This window comes from Myotis brandtii, unplaced genomic scaffold (assembly GCF_000412655.1).
Source record: "Myotis brandtii unplaced genomic scaffold, ASM41265v1 scaffold18, whole genome shotgun sequence".
Classification (NCBI taxonomy): Eukaryota; Metazoa; Chordata; class Mammalia; order Chiroptera; family Vespertilionidae; genus Myotis; species Myotis brandtii.
This window is the reverse complement of record NW_005356674.1, coordinates 8,147,805-8,169,022: the sequence shown is the minus strand read 5'-3', so window position 1 is coordinate 8,169,022 and position 21,218 is coordinate 8,147,805. Positions and strand designations below refer to the sequence as shown.

Below are 21,218 nucleotides of genomic sequence, written 5' to 3'. Positions count from 1 at the left end.
AAGCAAGCCTCCCTGCTCGCTTCAGTGCATGGCTGCCGGCCGCCATCTTGGCTGACAGTTAATTTGCATAAGGATATGCTGAGCCAATGGGAAGGGTAGCGGTCGTACGCCAATTACCATGTTTCTCTTTTATTAGTGTAGATTATTTACTGTCTCTTTTTTTCCAGGCAGAGAAGAGTGTAGGTCATATAGTAGATGCTAAGTGGATAATTGTGGCATGAGAGGCTGGCAGCCCATGAATTTCCAGGGCTCGAAAGATGTCACAGTTGTATGGGAACAGATGCTTTCAGAGCTGATGCAATGATGACGAGGTGGACGGACACTCCTACCATTTCTTTTTCCTGTAACTTGCAGAAGCTTTTTTCATGTTTGGGGGTGGTTGAGACTTGTTGAGGAAGTGACTTGTGAGGATTGTATGTCATCCCCTTCTACTTCATACTTCCCAGCAGACACGTTTACAAATATGCAATTTGCTGTTATCACCAGGAAAGATTCTAAAGTGGCATATGTGTATAAAGGGTATGTATGTACTAGTATGTGCTTTATGAGATGGGACATGTTCTGGGTGCTAATTATGCACTGTCAGTGGACACATGTGGAAGCTGACGGGTTTACAGCACAGGTTGAACCTTCCCATCTGCGTTGTTGCGAGGTGCTGAGCATCCCTGCTCAGTGAGACCTGCCTGCCTGCTGGATCTGTCTGGCATCCAGCAGAGATAATGAGCGTGGGAATCTGGATTAACCTGGCGGCGTGTCCGGGTGGGGTGTCTCATCTGAGAAATGGAATTTATCCTGGTAGGCAGTTAGGCTGCCTGCTATATCTTCCCCTGCCAAACTGGGAGGTTTCACTTTTACTGCTTGAGTTGATGTGCACTCTTTTCTGCGGGTTTTAGAGCCAGATAAACCCATGTAAGGTTTAACCCCTTTCTGCTGTGGGGAGAATTCCCACTCCCAGAGCTGGACCCCATTAGGATGAGTCCGCAGTGTGGAGGATGGCTTGGGGGAAGGAGAGGAGGGAGAGTTCTTGGACATAAAGTACCCAATTACTGAAGCTGACTTACCTCCTCAAGGAGAAATCTGGAACTTTAAAAGCCCAGTTCCAGAATTTTCTCCTGATTCCAGTAAAGGAAAACTGCTACTTAATACCTTGGGTAGTCAGTTATGCAGGGCACATGGCCTTCTGGAATTCTTGGTTTTCTTCCCTGTAAAATGAGGCTTTTGCACATTGATAATCTGCAATATTCTATTATTCTATGGTTGACCCCAGCTTTTCAATGATTTCTCCAGAGGCTTATTTTATTAATTCATATTTTAGGATCGTGGCATGCTGAATTTTAGTGCCATATGCCTTCATTTTATGAAATTTTCTGGGCACATCTTAGCATTCGCTGTGCTCTGTATTTGTTAAATCAGTGTTTGTTGATTGATAGCCATTTTTGTCTTTCCCCTTAAGTAGTAATTATAATTGGGGTTCAAGATAAGGGCTTTTATTTTTTACAAGCTTTCTCCCCTTAGGTTAAAAGTAAACGTTTCCTTCTGACTTTTCAATGGAAAAAAAATCTATTGTGAGGAAAATCTAAACTTAAATGATTAATTTGTTGGATCACTTCTGACTTCTTAAGTGTTTAAAATACTGAAAAATAAGATAGATTACCATTATGTGGGTGGTGCTGAAATCTATACAAGTAATCCAAGATATGGGTTTGGACAAATGGCCCAAGTGTTCCAATAACTGATTATTCTAAATCTAGCCTAAACAATAAGAGAAAATAGATTTAACCAAAGTTTCCCGAATAACTAATTACTTCCCAATCTATCTTCATTCTGTTAGCCCCATAGCAGGAGGCCTATGATTAAAAGGTATCTGGGGAGGATGGGTAGTAGGACATTACTGTTTGCTGTGTTAGGGATATTATTGGTGGGGGTAGCAGGGATGTTATATGGGTGAGGGAGTAGGGATTTTTTCCCCAGATTGATTGAAATATAATTGAAAATATTATGTAAGTTTATTATGTACAACATGATGGTATGATAAACCTATATATTGTTAAATGATCACTACATAGTTAACATCCATATTTACCATTTTCTGTGGGGGGTGAGAATATTATCTACTCTCTCAGCAAATTTCAGTTATATAATACAGTAGTGTTAACTATAGTCACCATGCTGTACATTCCATCCTCAGAACATACTCATCTTATAACTGCAAGTTTGTACCAGCCCCTGGTAACTACCATCCTATTCTCTCCTTCTGTGAGTTTGACTTTTTTAGGTTCCACATATAAGTTATATCATACAGTATTTGCCTTTCTCTGTTTGACTTATTTCACTCAGCATAATGCCCTCCAGGTCCATTGTTGCAAATGGCAGACTTCCCTTCTTTTCAATGGTTGAATCATATCCCATTGTATACACATACCACATTTTCTTTTTTTTAATATATTTTATTGATTTTTTTACAGAGAGGAAGGGAGAGGGATAGAGAGTTAGAAACATCGATGAGAGAGAAACATTGATCAGCTGCCTCCTGCACACACCCTACTGGGGATGTGCCCGCAACCAAGGTACATGCCCTCGACCGGAATCGAACCTGGGACCCTTGAGTCCGCAGGCTGATGCTCTATCCACTGAGCCAAACCGGTTAGGGCCACATTTTCTTTAAGTAGGGATGTTATTGGTGGGGTGATAGGGTGTTATTGAGCAGAAGGCAGTCCAAGAAGCTTTTATTTACTTATTCTTAATTCTTACTGGAGGATTTTTTCCCCCATTGATTGGAGGGGGAAGAAGAGGGAGGGAGGGAGAGAGGGAGGGGGGGGAGAGAGAGAGAAACATCGATGTGAGTGAGAGACATCTATTACTTGCCTCCTACATGCACCCTGACCGAGGCCTGGAATCGAACCTGCAACCCAGGTATGTGCCCTTGACCAGGAATTGAACCCAAGACCCTTCAGTGTCCGGGCCAACATTCTAACCACTTAGCCACAATGGCCAGGGCCCAAGAAGCTTTTATTGAAAAGGCTCCTTCAGAGATAAAAAGGTTGGGATGGAGGGTACAGGGAGTAGAAGCAAAACACCTGAAAAGGTGGGAAACTTTTAAAGAACATGTATAAGTCTATTCCTGCTAGAAATAAAGTTAGTTCTTCATGGAACTCTTCATTATTCAGTTGGTGTAGAAACTTCATTTCAGTGGCTTCCCATTTTGAATGAGAGATGCAGTTGCTCACTGAGACACTCCCCAGAGGACCGTGGAAGATTCTCTTTATGGCGCCTTAAGAATAACACAGCTGGGTTTTTTCCTAAGCCTCAAGCACCAGGGGGGTCTCTGTGACTCTTTCTGATTCCAGTGGTGCCAGGGAATGTGGGCATCATTCTGTGTCGCTCTTGAATAGTAAAACATCATCATTAATTCATGTGCTACGCGTTTGTAACTTGTCACAAACAAGAATTATGCCCGAGTTTTCCTCCAGGTTGGCTTAGCCGATTAATAATGTAGGGCACACTGTGGGGGCGGGGCTTACCTCAGGGTACCTGCTTGTTGATGCATCATCACGAACCAGAGGCTAATAACACATTGCTCTTGTTCTCCACTAAAGCCTGTCCCGAAGGGCCCACTCCTTGGAAGTACTTGTGTTGTTATCCTTGTTTACATGTCTGCATATTTGAGAGTACTGCTAACTGCATCCCTTATAAAGGGCTGTGGGTGTTACTTTAAGAAATGACTGCAGTCTGGTATCTTCCCATCGGTATGAATTAGTGAGGGTGACTGTATTCTAAGAGGATCACTATTGCTTTGTAACAAACCACCCCAAAACTCTATTGTGGTTTGCAACAACAGTCATTTATTTTGCTCACGGATTTATACGTTGGGCAGGAGTTGGCAGAGACTTGGCAAGACTGGGGCAGAACTTGGCTGATCTCTACTCCACATGGTATCAGCTGGGATGCTTGTCAGTGGGTGGCAGCGGGCGGGGGGCGGGGGTGTCCACTTTCAAGATGGTGCACTTACACGGCCGCCTAAAGGCCTCTCCACAGACTGGTTGGGCTCCCTTGAAACATGATGGCTGGGTTCTAAGAGCAAGCACCCCAAGAGAACAAGGAAGTTCATGGAATGTTTATGACCAGGCCTCAGAAGTCACATGGCTTCCTTTTGACTTTTCTCATTGGTGGGGGCCCGTACTGGTTCAAATAGAGGGACGTGGACTTTGTCTCTGGGTGACGTGGTGGCAGGGTTCTAGCAGACCATGCTGGGTGAAACATATTGTTGTGACCATCTTTGAACAATACAGTCTGTCACAAACATGAATTCAGAACCTGCTACGTTCATTTACAGTTCTTTGTACTAGGAGAGGACTTTGAAACATGCAGGACGAATATGGAATACATAAAAAATAAAAACCAAGGCAAGAAATGGAAATAAGTTGAGTATTGAATGTCAGGGTTATCAGGCATTGGAAATGATCTTTGATTGTAATTCTCAACAGTTGTAAATGCAAAGACCCCCACCACCAAAAAGAAAAAAACAAAACGGTCCTATTTGTTACTCAAAGAGATCACGTATCTTCACGAGATCTGAAAGGAGCTCAAATCATTTTCATCTTCCAGAAAACCATCCCGGGGTCCTCTGGGGTATTTACAAAAGAACAATAAAACAGTCAGTTCTTTGCACATTGTAATGAAAACCATCCCCAAGTACTTAGTTGAACTGCTCTGTTTACCATGGGAGTTTCAAATGCCATTAGGACCGTGTTATATTTTTGTTGGTCTGGAGTTGTGGGAATAGAAAAGTTGTTTTTTTTCTTTTTTTCCTTTAACCAAGGTTAAAACTTGGATAGCACTGGTCCAACCGCACCATCACAACATTTTGTTAAAGTGCCTTTCATTATTGTTTTGGAAGCCTATGTAAATCAGGGGATGGTGGGAAAAAGAAGTCACGGATACTGGATGTTAAAGCAGTGTGGTGTGAAGGGGAACATCTGTTCCTGGTTAAAGTTCTTCAAATTTATGTTCTTTCCTCAGTCATTTAGCTGTGGTGCTGAGATTTGAGTTCCATGAAGACTCTCAGACTGGCTTTTCAGAACATTCACAGGCGTCTTAATAAACCCTTGAGGTTCTTTGCTCCCAGCTTATAATTCCAGGGTCACTGGTATTATCAAAGTGTGAAATTGGGGTTGTCAACCTCAGCAGCTCCAGGGTTTGGATTCTAGCTGGGTTTTATGTTTCCTTCTTTCTTTACTTTTCTTCATCTTTTTTTTGGGGGGGGGGGGTGGAATGCACTGTCTTATCTTAGGTAGTAAGTAGTACCTTTATGAAAGAAGGCCCAGTGGAATGCCCAGTTATGAAGTATTTTTTACCTGGATAAGAAAGACTGATATTAACAAATGGTTTGTTGCTGCAGCTTTCCTTTTTCCTGAGGGGAAGATTGACCCGGTTTGTTACGAGATGGACTGAGAACCCAGGGGCTGCAACTAACTTTATTTTAACAGTGTTGCTTTCTTGAGATGTACCCGGGACCTACGAGCCCTTCACTTCTCTGGGCCTGTTTTCTTCTCTGTTAAAAATGATACAAGTAGCAAATGATGTGCAGATTTTCAAAATGTCAGATGGGTGTATTTGCAAAACATTACTGGCCCTAGATGGCTGGAGTTAATAGACTCGTAGAAGTTTCTACTGAGAAGTAACTTCAGATTCTGCAGATTTAACCTCCTACCCACTCATTCCTTTTTTCAACATATATTGAGTACCTACTAGGTTATCAGGAACTGTTTCAGATGCTGGGGACATAGCAGGGAGGAAATAGACAAGGTCCCTAGCCTCACAGGGATCTCATCCACCTGGGAAAGACAGACAATAAGTTACTGTTTTTAAAAAGTGGTGTAAGTGATATGGTGAAAATCAAACAAAGAGATGCTGAAGCATGGCCAGGGGACCGTGTTTAGACTGGGATTTCAGAGAAGGCCATGCATGGGAAGAGGGGACCCTGGTAACAAGGAGAAACCAGTCATGGGACTTTCAGTGGAACAGCATCCCAAACAGAGGTTGCTGAGAGTGCTAAGGTGCACGAGTGGGAACCAAATTGTATGTTGAAGAAAACAAGGCTGTGAAGGTGGAGAGGAGTGGGCAGGTATGGGGTAGGACACCCTGAGGGGGAGGATAAGGTAGCTGCCTAGGGTGGATGGGAGGTCAGCAGAGTGTCCACTGATGGGAGACCTGGAGCCTTCTTGAGAGCTTGAGTGGATGGGATGGATTTGACACTTGTGGGAGGGACCAGGCAGAGAAAGCCCTGGATGTGATAGCAAGAACTCGATGGAAGAAGCGGATCACATACTGGACAGGGAAGGATGAGAAAGGACAGTCACCTGCTTATTCTTTTTAAAGCAGCTTTCACTCTGGTCACGCGTAACTGGGGGACCCTATGTCTCCGTTTGCGTGGACAGTTCTAGCTCAGGCCTGTGTTCACAGCATAATTATTAACAGTTTCACCTTTTGCTTTCAAAAGTGCCCTTGTTTGGACGATCCGTTGCCTACCCATAGTTTAACACGCCGGAGTCCTGCGGTACATCGCCTTGCAGTCCACAGACTGCTTGCTGCCTCTACTTCTGGTCTCCATCTACCTCCCGCCTCCCTGCCCATGACGAGGGAGGCGCTTTCTGGCCTCTCCCACGAGCTCTGCCGTGACCCCAGGCCTCCAGCCACTCTCTCTGCCTCCACTCTGTTCACTTGTTACCATCGCCGTCTCTCACCGAGATTCAGACCAAATCCTGCAGACGGATGAATTTCCTTTGGGATAGGCCTCACTGTTGTTCAGAAACCATGGTGGCATCTCAGTGCCTACAGAACAAAAAGTCAAGACTCCAAAGATTCAATAGTCTTCAAGATCTAGCCCAGGTATCTCACAGAACAGCATAGAGCAGTGATGGCGAACCTTTTGAGCTCGGCGTGTCAGCATTTTGGAAAACCCTAACTTAACTCTGGTGCCGTGTCACATATAGAAAAAAGTGCCCTTGTTTGGACGATCGGTTGCCTACCCAGAGTCCTGCGGTACATCGCCTTGCAGTCCACAGACTGCTTGCTGCCTCTACTTCTGGTCTCCATCTACCTCCCGCCTCCCTGCCCATGACGAGGGAGGCGCTTTCTGGCCTCTCCCACGAGCTCTGCCGTGACCCCAGGCCTCCAGCCACTCTCTCTGCCTCCACTCTGTTCACTTGTTACCATCGCCGTCTCTCACCGAGATTCAGACCAAATCCTGCAGACGGATGAATTTCTTTTGGGATAGGCCTCACTGTTGCTCAGAAACCATGGTAGCATCTCAATGCCTACAGAACAAAAAGTCCAAGATCCAAAGATTCAATAGTCTTCAAGATCTAGCCCAAGTATCTCACAGAACAGCACAGAGTATAGTGAATACAGTGCTGGACCCAGCCTGCTAGGTTTGACTCCTAGCTGCCATTTACTGCCAGCTGTATGGACTTGGGCACGTTTTGCAACCTCTCTGCCTCCGTTTTCTAATCTGTAACACAGGGATGAAAAGAATACCTAGCCCTGGCCAGGTGGCTCAGTTGATGGGAGAGTCAGCCCTCACCAAAAGAGGTTGTAGGTTCAATCCCTACTCGGGATACATATGGGAGGCAACTGATCAATGTTTCTTTCTCACATTAATGATCTCTCTCTCCCCTCCCTCCCTTCCTTCCTTCCTTCCTTCTTTCCTTCCTTCCTTCCTTCCTTCCTTCCCTCTCCCTCTGTTCCTCCCTCCTCCTTCCCTTCCTTCTTCTCTTTTTAAAAATTAATAAAACATATCCTCACGTGAGGATTACAAAAAAAAGAGTACCTACTTATATTGTTATTATAAGGATTAAATGAGTTAATCCATGTAAAGCCCTTAAAACAATATTTGGCACATGGTGAACTCGCAGTAAATGTAAATTATTGTGATTGTGGATTTTTGGTGCAGGTACATTGAAATTTGCTCTTCTTTGCTTAACTGATGACACTGGCTTACCGCTTCACCTTTGCTAGCCTTATGGGAGTCCTTCCCTCACGCCATTTCCGTATACAGAGAGTTCACCTGTGGGTGAGGTTATTTTACTCACCTAGGAAGCCACGAAACAACACCCCGGGAGGTCCAGCGCACATTCTGTGACTTTCCCACGAGACTGTGAAGAAAGTCTCTTTAAGTGCTTTGCTAGCATGATGCTTTGAGATTTGACTTATCCATTTCCTCTGTGGTTGTGCACTGGCATTAGTGGGAGCTTGGGGTTCCTGCAGACTTGTGGGAAAAGGCAGATTCTCCTGTACATTTTTTCCCCCTTAGTGGAAAATGCCAGCTCTCCTGGGCAGAGGTCTTTGCTTTTGCTCCAGGGTCCTGATCTGAGCCCAGGCAACCACATTTATGCTAAATCGTCCTGATGGGCTTCCAGTGAGAGAGATTAGGGATTTGCAGGGTCAGGGAACATCTGCCAGAGGGGACACTCGTCTGCTCCAGAGTGTTGACTCTTTCCCTTGTGCCCCTCCTGGTCTGGGTTTGTATTTGTTGTGGCACACTGCTCTGTGTAGTGAAATGGCCGGGGGTTGGACAGCGATTCCAGAAATAGTCTTTAAATATAACTGTCTTCAGTTATATTTCAATAATGTTGGGGGGGGGCAGGAATTTTTTTAGCAGACCTTCCATTTGGAGATATGCAAAGATACCCTGTGTGAAGTAGTAGACTGCTGTGTGTCTGCAGACAAAATAACCTAAGCACTGAGGCAGGAAGCACTTTGACCAAAATAGAGGGGTGAGCAAATGTAGGTTTACAGGTGTTCATATGGAAAACAATATGATAATTAATAATAATACAAGAATAAACTCCCATGTACTCACAACTGTAAACCTCCTTTTGCCTGCCCCTGTATATAAACATGATAAGGATTTCTTTGCTTGGTTTTATTTGGCTTAAATGTCAGTTACCTTATATAATACTTGGTTTGTATTCTCTTCTTCATTTGAGTACATGTGAGTACTGAAAAAGTTTCAGATTTTATTTCACATGATATAATGTATCTGCATGGTAGCTATTTAAATATTTGTTTTGTCCTAAAATTCCTCTTCTTCAGAGCTGCTTTGTTGCCACAGTGCATCTGTATGGTTTCCATGGGAGCCACCCTGCCCTTGGTCAGAACTGATTGGCCCAGATGTGGACACCTGACCTAAGTTGGGCCAATCAGAGGCCTTCCCTGGGATCTTTTTACTGTGAGTAATCAGGAAGTTGAGGGCACTCTATCTTCAGTAGCTAAGCTGTAAGCAAATACTCAGAAGTTGAGCCACATGGAGGAACTTGTTTTTAGATAAGAAGAATGGTGCTAACAAATAAAAAAAAAATTAGGACATAACTTGGAGAAATTTTCTGACAGTGCTGGAGATGCTGGTTCCAGGTCTTCTTAAGGTCCAGCTCTGGCCCTACCCTGCTGGCCATTTGGGTGCTCCTTCGGGTACCGTTAGGTTGCTCTTCACAGATAGACCTTCCCTTCCTTGTTCACTTTGTGTGCATTTTTTATTTAGACTGTTGACACAGGGGTTGGTTTTCAGGGGGCACAAAGGGCTAGTTGAAGATCTTTGGGCAGTCCTATTTATTTCTAACTACTATGCACTCCATTTTTACCGAATCGTGAAATTATAGGCACAATCTAAGTGAAAGAACTGAGTCAATTAACACAGAGTATGAGGGCAAATAAGACTTCTTTTGTCAGAAATGCCTGCCTTGAACAGAGCCACCAAAGGATGGGCTCACTCTCTACTCCCGCCAGAACAATGGGCCCCTCCTCTGCCTTTTGTTTTCAAGGGAGTTTGCAGGTTTCTCAATTCTTTCAGCATTTCCTGAACTCCAAATAACCCCTAATGGCTGAGGAGAATAAAGAAATACTTCTTCCCCCAAACCCGAGCCTTGCCAAGTAGTGGTCCCTCAAACTGAGCTTGGACAGTTTGAGAAGGATGGATCACATTAACTCTTCAGTTTCTCAGTTACCCCTGAGTTAGACCAACACATACAAAATCCAAGAGGGCAGGGATAGTGCCTGTTGGGCTCACTATTAGTTTCCCCTAATAGGTATTGAGAAAATAGTTACGGAATGAATGAATGGATGTTATTATCCCCATTTTATGGATGAGGAAACTGAGGCTTACATAAATCAATCATTGGCTAACAGCATAGCTAGTGAGTGGCAGAGCTGGATCCAAAGCTGTAGGTCTCAGACTCCTTGTCCAGGGCTCACTCCATGACCTGTCAGTCTTTAAAAGAGAAAACCACAACACCAGATAGTCCACATGTTCTTTCCTTGGGGCTCCATAATGGAACTAAACACCCAGCCGTGCTTGGTAAAGCTTTCAGTTCCTGAAGCTAAGTGTTAACACGTCAGAACTAAAGGCAGCTTCAGACTTGAGCTAAAACCTGTGTTATTTTTGAACCTTCCTTTTTCAGAAAGCTGTACAAGAGTTTAGGTGATAAAAGATGGGAAGGGTTGTGTGCATATGATAATATATTCACCGCAAAGACTCACATGTAACTGTGCAACCAGAACAGCATTTTTGTGCCTGTTCTTGACACACAGTACATGCCTGTGTTTGTGGGTTCTTTGTATATGTCATGGATCCGCAAACACCTTTAAATGTCAGCCATCATAGACGGTGACCCAAGAGAGTTATGAGGGAGGGTCAGAGTGGTCTAGGGTATACTTGGGATGTGTGTGAGTCTTGGTCTTTACCTTGTATTTTATGTCTCTGAAATCATTGTTGAAAACTGTTTCTATTGCTCAGCATTTTATGTTTTACTAGAGAGGCCCAATGCACGAAAATTCGTGCAAGAGTAGGCCTTCCTTCCCGTGGCTGCTGACACCGGCTTCCCTCCAGCACCCAGGATCCAGGCTTCCCTCTGGCCGCCAGCAGGCGACTGGGCAGGCACCTTGGACCCGGGATGCTTCCCTCCAGCCCCAGCATCGTCCAGAAGGACATCCAGAACAACGCCCAGAAGGACGTCTGGTCTAATAAGCATATTACCCTTTTATTATTATAAATTATCCTATATAATAAAAAGGCCAGAGACCATAATAGCGTAACAACCAGAACGACCAATCGACCAGTCGCTGTGAGGTACATTGACCACCTCTCGGTCCCTCCCCCCGGCCCACAGGCTCCGATCGCCAGATGATGAACAGGGAACCACGGGGAACCTGGGTGGGTGTTGGCGGCGGAGCAGGACTGGGGACTGGCAAGCGGGCAGAACTGCCGACCTCTTGGCCCCTCCCCCCGGCCCGCAGGCTCTGATCATGGCGAACGGGAGCCACGGGGAACTGGGGTGGGTGGCGGCAGGGCGGTACTGGAGACTGGCGAGCGGACGGAAGATGGCCCTGATCACAGGCTAGGCCTAGGGACCCTGCCCATGCATGATTTCGTGTGCTGGGCCTCTAGTGCTTTACAATAGCACTATCCAATAGAACATTCTGTGATGATTTAAATGTTCTGTTTCTGCACTGTCCAGTACTATAGGCACTACTCACTAGTCACTAGCCACTGAGCACCTGAAATGTGGCAAGTGTGGCTGAGAAATTGATTTTTAAATTTTATTGGAATTTAAACAGCCACACTTGGCTAATGACTACCACAATGGGCAGCATAGCTCTGTAGTTGTAAAAAGTCGGTAAGTTTCTGATTGCCAGCATTAATTAGCTCATTAGTTATAAGGATTCCATTAAGTTTATCATAAAGTTAGAAACTGGCTACACCTTGGAGATAGGAAATCTACCAATTAAAGATTTAACTTCCCCACCTCAAAACGTGGTGAGGAAATTTCCCTCAACAACAGTGACAGTTGTCAGCTCTCTTGCTACCCCTCAGCCTCCCCCCTGGGACCTCGAATCGATACCAGATTAAGTCTTAGTGGACGACTTGTTTCTATTTGGAGCACATGCTCTCTCTCTCACTGACTTATGAGAGCTCATGGCCTTCTCTTCGTTTCACACCAAGTCAGGGTTAGATTTAGAGACCTCCATCAGCCTGCCCGGTGCTATCTCACTCCCTTTACCTGCTTTCCTCCTGTGTGGTCAGAGTTCCCCAGAGAAACAGAACTAATCGGATTACAGTAGGCCTTCCATATCTGCAGATCCCACATCTGCAGGATCAACCAACTACGGATGGAAAATATTCAGGGGAAAAATGTTACGTTGTGGCTGATGTGTACTATGTACTTGGGCCTACGACGATTGCATCTGTACTGAACATGTGCAGACTTTTTTGAATCATTATTCCCTAAACAATACAGTATAACAACTATTTACATAGCACTTACATTGTGTTAGGTATTGTGAGTAATCTAGAGATTATTTAAAGTTCCTGAGGGGTTGTGCATAGGTTATATGCAATTGTTATATCACTTTATATAAGGGACTTGATGTATCCATGGATTTTGTTATCCACAAGGGTCCTGAAATCAATTCCCCACAGATGCTGAGGGATGACTGCATCTATCTATCTATCTATCTATCTATCTATCTATCTATCTATCATCTATCAAGAGAAAGATTGAGTTTGAAATTGATGTATTTTAAGGAATTGCCAGGTAGCAATCTGTAGGGATTCCCCACAGATGCTGAGGGATGACTGCATCTATCTATCTATCTATCTATCTATCTATCTATCTATCTATCATCTATCAAGAGAAAGATTGAGTTTGAAATTGATGTATTTTAAGGAATTGCCAGGTAGCAAGTCCAAAATCTGTAGGGGCATCTTGCAGGCTAGAGATTCAGGTAAGAGTGATGTTGCAGTCTTGACTCTGAAGGTTGAAGACTCGGGTAGCTTTTCTATGCTGTTGTCTACGTGCAAAATTCCTTCTTCTTTGGAGTACCTCAGTCTTTGCTCATAATGCCTTCAATTGATTGGGCGAGGCCCACCCATGTTATGGAGAGTGGTCTGCTTTACTTAAAGTCACTGGGGAGTATATGTTAATCACAGCTGAAAAATACCTTCACAGCAACATCTAGACTAGTGTTGACCAAACAATTAGTCACCCTAATTTAGCCAAGTTGACACATAAAATTAACCATGACACCTTCTTCATTGGATTCAGACGAAATGGTATTACATTGTCACTGACCCTTCACCTACATCATCTAATATGACCTGTAGGTATTCCAGTTCCCACTGACCTGTCAGCAGGAGCCTTTTCTGCTCCTTTTTCTATGTTACATTAGCTTTCATTTTTACTAAACCCACCCCATGTCTCATTTCTCCCTAACTGGTTTCACCCTGACTGGCATATGTACTCTAAAACTCAAGTAAGTTTACCAGACTGGTATACATGTACACTTACCATTTGCAACATGGTATTCATTTTGAAAGTAAAGTAGCACACAGTATGTTCTAGATTTTCTGGGACTATCCAAATATTCTGTTGTTATTTTTAATAAAAATGATTCTTCAAATACATATCCAAAGGTGATTATTTTTTGCAATGCATTGAGACTTTGTATAGAAATAATTTTAAAAAAGAAATCTTTTTCACATCATGAGATTTCTGATTTTAGGTTTAGAAAATACAGTTACCATCAAATTTGTTCTTACTCATTATAGAGAAATTGAATGAAGTCTTGGATCCATCAAAAGTGGTATTATTTAATATGTGGTGCCTACACCAGCAATTATCACTCCCTTAAGTTTTGTGGGTGGGGTGCTTACGAAATGCAGCAGAAACGAGAAGGTGGGCGAGAGTGTATTTCAGTTTAAAATAGTATCTAGCTGGGCACATTGGCACAGGCTGGATTATATAAAGTGGAAAGAGTGGTATTGTTGAAGGAGCTTCAGGGTGGACTTAGGATACTCAGAGTCGTACCTGAGCATTACCTGTGATTAGCCCTGCGATGCTTGACCAATTTCCTCTTCTGTAAGGTGTTATTTTGAGGCCTAGGATAATGCATGTTAAAGTTCTGAGTAAAAGTTGTACAGTGTTAACAGTTGTTTTAAGAAGCCACCGTTGTTAGGGAAATTTTGTGGGGAATTTCGTAACCAGGGTGACGAGGGCCTTGGTTTAATCTCCATGCTGATTTGACTCTGTGCTCGTGAAGACCTGGTGTAGCTTGAAGTAACAGTGGTGTCCAACACCAGCTGTTGAGCACCTAAATAAAGTGATCTCAGATATAAGGAGAAAGGGGGAGGGATTCCTGAAACACAGAGGGATAAATCTGGCAGGATGTGGTGAGTGTATACATGGGATTCGAGGAAGGGAAGAGCTAAGGAAGATGCCAGTTTGAAGAGATGAGGTCTTTGTTGGACCCTGTCAGCTGTGATCACCAGCGATGTATGTCTGAAACCCAGAGAAAAATTAGGGCTGTGGGGTTCGAATTTGGGAATAATTAACATATGCCTAGTGGGTAAACCGAGGTGATTACAGGAGGTCACCATGGGGAGTGTAGAGTGGTAAGAGCTGGTGGCTGAGGATGAATCCTGCTAAACACTACCTAATCCTCACCATTATCATGCACATGAGCCTTGCTCAGTAACAGTTATAAATGAACAAATGAGTGAATGAGTGAATGGGAAACAAACAGGGCTCAGTTTGACAAACAGTCAAATGACTTTAGGAGAAAGAGAAAAGAAGGTGCCTGTACTAGAGTAGGTAGGAAACCAGAAGTGTCAAGGCCCCCAGGGTCTAGCCAAACAGTGGTCTTTATAAAATCTAAATGCAGTTCTGGTTAAGAAGGACTACTCACCCTTTCTGGTAAACAGCTTGGCAGCCTTATCAAGCCTCTGTTAAGTTACTATCCCTTAACCCAAGCATGTCAAACTCACGGCCCACAGGCCGCATGCCTCGTTTATTTAGCCCGTGTTAGCCTTTGCGTTTGACATGCTGCCTTAACCCATTAATTCCACTTCCAGGAATCCACCCAAAGAAAGTACGCAGTGCTGCAGACAAAGTTTATGTAGAAAAATAGTTGATATTCCTGAGACATGAACTTCCCTGGAAGGCTTGGGTTGGGATATTTTTTAAAGTTTTGATACTGTGTACAACTATAGTTCAGGATACAGAATGTTCGTTAATGTTTAAGATAGAAGATGAGCAAAGAAATCTTGTCATTTGCTCTCATACCCCCCACTGTTCTCTGCTCTTGGAGTTCCCTTAGTGGGAAAGTCGTGGATATTCTGGCCTGCAGGGTGAAGTAAGAGCCTTTGTTGGCATCCATGATACGGGCCTTGTGGTTTCCAGTTCAACCTAATTTCGGGGCATTCCTGGTTTCTCATGTCATGTTCCAGAAATATTTTGAGAAGTTTCTTGAATACATCAGCATGTTGTATACCACCAAACCTTTGCCCATGGTAATCCTTCCTTCTCTCTATCTACATTGCCCTTCTCCCATTTAGTGAACTCCTAGTCATCCTTCAAACAAACCAATTTATGTAAAGTGCCTAATGCAGTGCCTGGCACATAGTAGGTCTACAGTAAGTGGCAGTTACTACTATTGCTATTGTTGGGTCCAGCACAGGCTAGACTTTATAGAAAAGACTGGACTGCATGTTTGCATCTTCCCTAAATTGTCTTCTAGAATGTGTGGTATTGAACTAAAATGACCTTCTGCTTAAAGTTAGGGTGGTTCATCCGAGGACGGCTGCCAAGGCTTGCTCCTCCCTCAGAGAGAGAGACTCCATGCTGGATTTCTAACTAATTCTCAAATGGAGATGATCACTGCAGAGGTCTCAGGATTTTCTGAGGTCATCTACTTAGGAATTGGTGACTAAGACTTAACACAATTTTGAGGTCTCTACCTCCTGATTTATTGGAGCATCCTTGTCCAGAAAGTCCCCTTAAAGTTCATCTTCTAGTTTTGGCTGGCTTTTGCTTTGATTTTATTAGGCGCTATTACTTTTATGGTTTGTTTTGTTTTGTTTTTCACTTATGACTACTACGTTCAATTGTCTGGGGGGATTTTTTTAGGGAGAGGAGAGTTAAAATGCCACAGTACTCTTTGTGGCCATCAGGCCCCCACTTAGGGGCTCAGGAAGTGAGAAGGAACTTACCCATTACCTAGACTGAATGGTGTGAACCATGGCCTGCAGAATTACACGTCTGCCCGAGCAGCACCTGTGGGCCTGGCGTGGTCTCTGGCTCCTCCAGCTTCACCGGGGACCAGCAGCACCCCCAAGCAGGTGTCCCCTCTTGTGGGAACGTGGGCATCTGCTCTCCCACAGTGGTGATTTTCCCCATCTCTGCCCTTCGCTGCCAAAACAATTGTTTAAAAGAGGAAGCTCTTTGGGTCATAAAATGTCATCAGGTAGTTCATGTGTACTTATGTAGACATACTGGATTATACAGTAGCCTGGTTGGCAGGAAGTAGGTGATTCATCAGAGAAAAAAAAAAGATGAAAAAATAAACTCTTACCAAATGAATTTCCTCTTTCAAACTCTCTTTGTTTCAGCTCATCCTTTTAGACCCTTTCCTAGCCTCTTAGAAAAAAAAAAGCAAAACTAATAATACAGTGTTTCAGCCGAAACCGATTTGGCTCAGTGGATAGAGCGTCCGCCTGCGGACTGAGGGGTCCCGGGTTCAATTTCGGTCAAGGGCATGTACCTTGGTTGCGGGCATATCCCCGGTAGGAGATGTGCAGGAGGCAGCTGATCGATGTTTCTCTCTCATCGATGTTTCTAACTCTCTATCCCTCTCGCTTCCTCTCTGTAAAAAATCAATAAAATATATATTTTTTTAAATAATAATAATACAGTGTTTCAAAGACAGGTCATCCCAGCTCTTCGCAGCTCAATGCTGTGTTTTCCTGTGGTTGGATCAAAACCAAGGCCCATGCTCTCCGCCCCCAGTCAGGCCAGGGCTGGGGTGCATGTACTGCCTAGACACGGTGCCTCTGCCAGCTCCCTCGGTTTCATGTTGAGGCGTTCTGGATGTTTCCTGTGTCCCCCTTTGGTAGAGCATCCCACTCACATGGTTCTCTTCATTTTGTTTGCCTCACAGGTCCAGGAGGCTGCCAGTCGGGGCCTGAAATTCGTGAGTGTCATCCCTCAGTACCGCTGCCCTGTGAACTCAGCAGGCAGCAGCCTCCCGGTGGGGGGTGGGGACAAGAAGAACCCAGGTGCTCCAGCAGGGGCAGATGGAAGCCCAGAGCCCAACCAGGGCCCAGGAGGGGAGACACCCATCACCGCCAAACAGCCCAGCTTGCCTTTGGAGGAGGGGGACGGTGCAGACTTTTCCAAGACTCTGGATGGACCGGATGGGGACCTGTCCGAAGTGCCTGGGGAACCGCTCTCGGGAAGTAAGTATGTCAGCACAGGGCCTATTGGCCCGAGGGAAGAGAGGCTAACAGCTTCTCAGGAATCCCCATGGCATTTTATAGAAAAAGAAACGGAATGAGAATGTAAAGAGAGCCATCCATCAAACAGGAAAAAATTTATCAAGTGCTTTTCTGGGCCTCTGGACTGTTGACTTACTGAAGCTGTGACTTCCGGGGGGAGCAGAACCACATGAAATGGACTCGCAGTTGCTCCAAAATGGCACGTTTGAAGTGGATTCTCACACTTGAATTATTTCACCCGTGTGCTTTTGCACTGCCCTTGAGTTACCCCCTGTAACACAGGAAGTGCTAACGTGCCGGCACCCATGCAAAGCGGAGGCTCCATTTTGGGTTCACTTGTTTTAAATATCTGCCTAAAGAAAGAAATCAAGAAAGCCAGTTGAGGACACATTGTGCGGGAAATTGGTGACTCAACTCACTAGGCTGGAAACAACCAGATTTCGGGGAGTTTAGTGGACAGATCGGCACCATGCAGAGAACACTTGGCCAATATGTGAATCCTCTTAATCACCTAATAACGGCCATTAGAGCATGCACTTTAGGTTGGGGATTTCAAACAACAACACAACAATGTAGAAGCCGATGTGTTTTACTACTTCCTGTGTACCAGGCCCTGTGCCAACAAGCATTTTATATGACTGATCTTAATTCTCCCGATAGCTCCAGGATTTGGGTGAGCTCTAGTATGGCCCATTTTACAGCAGAGTAAACTGAGGTTTAGAGAGTACATCTTTGTCCAGGCTGGGTTTTGGCAGGTCTGGCATGTGAACCCAGGCAGGCCTAGCCACCATCTCAATTCACCTCTCTCCTTGGTCTTTCCTGTGTAATATCCTAATAGACTCACAAGATGTACTGGGGCCCTCAATTTATAGACAGTAATATTTCTCTTTGTTTCCCCATAATCCCCTTTCCTCTTCTTTCTCCAGGAAACCTCGAATCTAGCCATTTCCTGAGAGCCAGGTACTTATATGAGCTGGGTGGCCTCTTCTAGTCTTTGGAAGGTGAATCAGTAACGAGACTGACAGGAGGCGACCCCAAGCCTTAGGAGGCCCTTCTCTTTCGCCTTTCTGGACCATCTCCCTGGTTAATGTTATTATTTATTTACTAATTCTTGAGATTAGCCTTTGAAAAGAACACTGTGGGATGGCTCATTCTGGGGACTTATATGCCAAGTTGATTCAGAGGGAGAGAGATTGGCGCTGCCTCAGTTCTTGGATATATTAGGATTTCTGTTTATTGGAGGCCCAGATCCCTATTAGGTACTGCAGTAGAGCTCTTTGTCTGTGGGATTTTTCACTGTTCGAGGTAGCCTTCTGCTCCCTCCAGAGGAGCTGAGAGCACATTGAGACCCTGTGTGTGCCTCCTAATGAACGTCCAAGTCTTATTCCAGAAACCTCCATCTGCTCATTGCTGGTGGGCTGGGTGTGTGCGCGCTCTGAACCCCTTGGAGCCCTTCTCTACAGTCCAGGAGCTCGGGAGGTGAGGGGCAGGAGTTGTGGAGAGGTAGGTGGCACCGTGGTTAGGAACCTGGAGTCTGTTTCCATGCCAGGCCACTACCTTCTAGCTAGGCAATCTTGGCCAACCTACCCTTCTGTGCTTCGTGTCTTACCCTGGAAAATAGGGCTAGAACAGTAGTTCGTTGATGGAAGGTTAAATGAGATACACATTTGAAACGCTTGCCACTGCTTGACTAAGTGGGAGCTGTTAGTATTGGGGTACGGGCTGCTCTGAATGGAACCCTGGCTTTGAGAAAGGAGGCAGTGAATATGGAGGTTCCCCTCAGGAGTTTCAGATATTTCCTGTTCCAGAATCCACCTCCCCCAAGATTTTTTCCAGACGTCCTGCCTTCCGTGTTTGACCCCAGGGAGAGGTCATTGGGGCGGTTTGTCCTAGGATCCACCTTTCCCCAGGTGCCTCCTGCTGCCCTGTGACAGTTCACCTCCCTGACCTGAAGACTCCCCGGTCACAGAACACCCAGGGACCCCTGAACACCAGCGTGTCCTGGTCTGTGTCTCATCTCCTCAAGTCCCTATTCTCCACTAGAAAGCTAGTTCCTGCCGGGGAATCGGGGTTCATGTTAGCTGTGCAGGGTGTTCTAGCACCTCCCCCCCCCCATCTCACTACGTGGGCACCTGTCTGTCTATTGTCTATACATGAGGCTGGCTCTTACCTATCTGCTCAGGAGGCCACAGGTCCCTGAAATGTAGACAGCTCACTGCCATCCTTTTCCTCTTTTTGTGGAATAAATGTGTCTTTTCAGCAGAGAATGAACACACAGGGGTTACTAGTGCCCGTGCACGGCCTTGTGGTGGATGGACAGACACAGTCACAGTGGTGATGACCCTCTAAGTCAGTGGTTCTCAACCTTCTGGCCCTTTAAATACAGTTCCTCATGTTGTGACCCAACCATAAAATTATTTTCGTTGCTACTTCCTAACTGTAATGAATTCATAACAGTTGCTACTGTTATGAATCATAATGTAAATATTTGATATGCAGGATGGTCTTAGGCGACCCCTGTGAAAGGGTCGTTCGAATGCCAAAGGGGTCGCGACCCACAGGTTGAGAACCGCTGCTCTAAGTGGTCTCAGTTCTTCCTGTGTGTCCTCTAGATGGCATCTCATGGCAACTGTATGACAGAAGATGCTGTGAATGTGCCCATTTCACAGATGAGCAAAGTCACCTTCCATGCCCTCCTGGAGTTAAATTTTATCTCATAGTTTCAGCAGTTGGCCTGCTTGAAGGCCAGATGTCCAGGGACCCTGTCCGCATTGGTCATGGCCCTCATGTCGCCGCAGCCTCTCTCCTAATCTTCGTCCTGGGAACTCTTTTCCTTGCACCACCCCTAAACACCCCCACCAGCTTCCCCTCTCTGCTGCTTGCTCAGCTTTCAGCTTGCCTTCCTCTCAGGGCCCCCTAAGGAGGGTGAAGTGTTTTTACTCCTCCTCCTGCCAGGTGGGCTTAAATAGGCAATCACAGCAAGACAATTAAAAAAAGTCCCGAGGGAGTCTCCCTCCTTCCCCCTCTTTCTCCTCAGTTAATTTATTTCCTTTATAGGAGGCCTAGGGGAGCCAGTCTAGGCCGGGGCTGCTCAGATAGGGCTTGCCAGCGCATTCTCCATCAGAAACAGAGCTGGTTGCCCCCTCCTCACCCCCACAGGCTCCAGGGAACAGCTGCTCTGGTCCAGAGGTTATGCCATGTGCCCACTCGGCCCCCTCGGAGGCCCATCATGTGGTTTTCTTCCTGCTCATTGACTTTTATTTTCTGGTCCGGGGGAATTTCCTGTTGGTTTGATGGCCTCGCTGTGCAGAGATCACCTGAGCTGGCGCAGAGACAGCCCCATGCCTGGCTGCTCCAGGACGCTTCCCCTTTCCTCTCACGCTCCCCCGCCCCAGGCAGCTCTGCTCAGAAGAGCAGGATCAGGCCCCTTGTGAGGCATCTTGGTCCATAGGGAGCTTGTGTTCTTCCTTTGTAATAAGCAGGCCGGGTGGGAAGGCCAGTGCAGGGAAAGGTAAGGAAGGTGTCCCCGATGTCCACCTGCCACTTTTCTCCTGGCCTCCAGCGTTCCCCGTCTTGTCCTTCCCTCAGTATCTCTGTTGCTGCAACTTCAGTCACAGAAACAGGGAGGCCAGACAGGTTTGTGCAAATTGAAATTGTTCTCACTGTCACGGAAATAATATAATGTCTTCAAAGCATTGCCCTTCTCACCCTGTGCCCACGCAAATGCTTACAATGCCAGGCAGAAACCTGGGCCAGGGGTCTCCATGGCACGTCTCGGCTGAGGGGATTGTAGTCAGTAGGCCTCCTTGGCCGGCAGCTCATTGTGAGACGAGAGAGAGGGGGTACCCTCCTGAGTCTGGCTTTTCTGATATGTGGCCCCTCCCTTCCCCGTGCC

The 21,218-nt window shown here is 45.5% G+C and overlaps 1 protein-coding gene across 1 annotated transcript in view; it reads left to right on the top strand.

Annotated features, from left to right (window-relative positions):
* RFTN1 (raftlin, lipid raft linker 1) overlaps positions 1–21,218 on the top strand; it is a 180,604-nt gene that overhangs the window by 107,123 nt on the left and 52,263 nt on the right. The window contains exon 5 of the mRNA XM_005863630.2: positions 16,987–17,284. Within this exon, the coding sequence (XP_005863692.1) occupies positions 16,987–17,284 (298 nt within the window). The remainder of the gene's footprint in view (positions 1–16,986; positions 17,285–21,218) is intronic.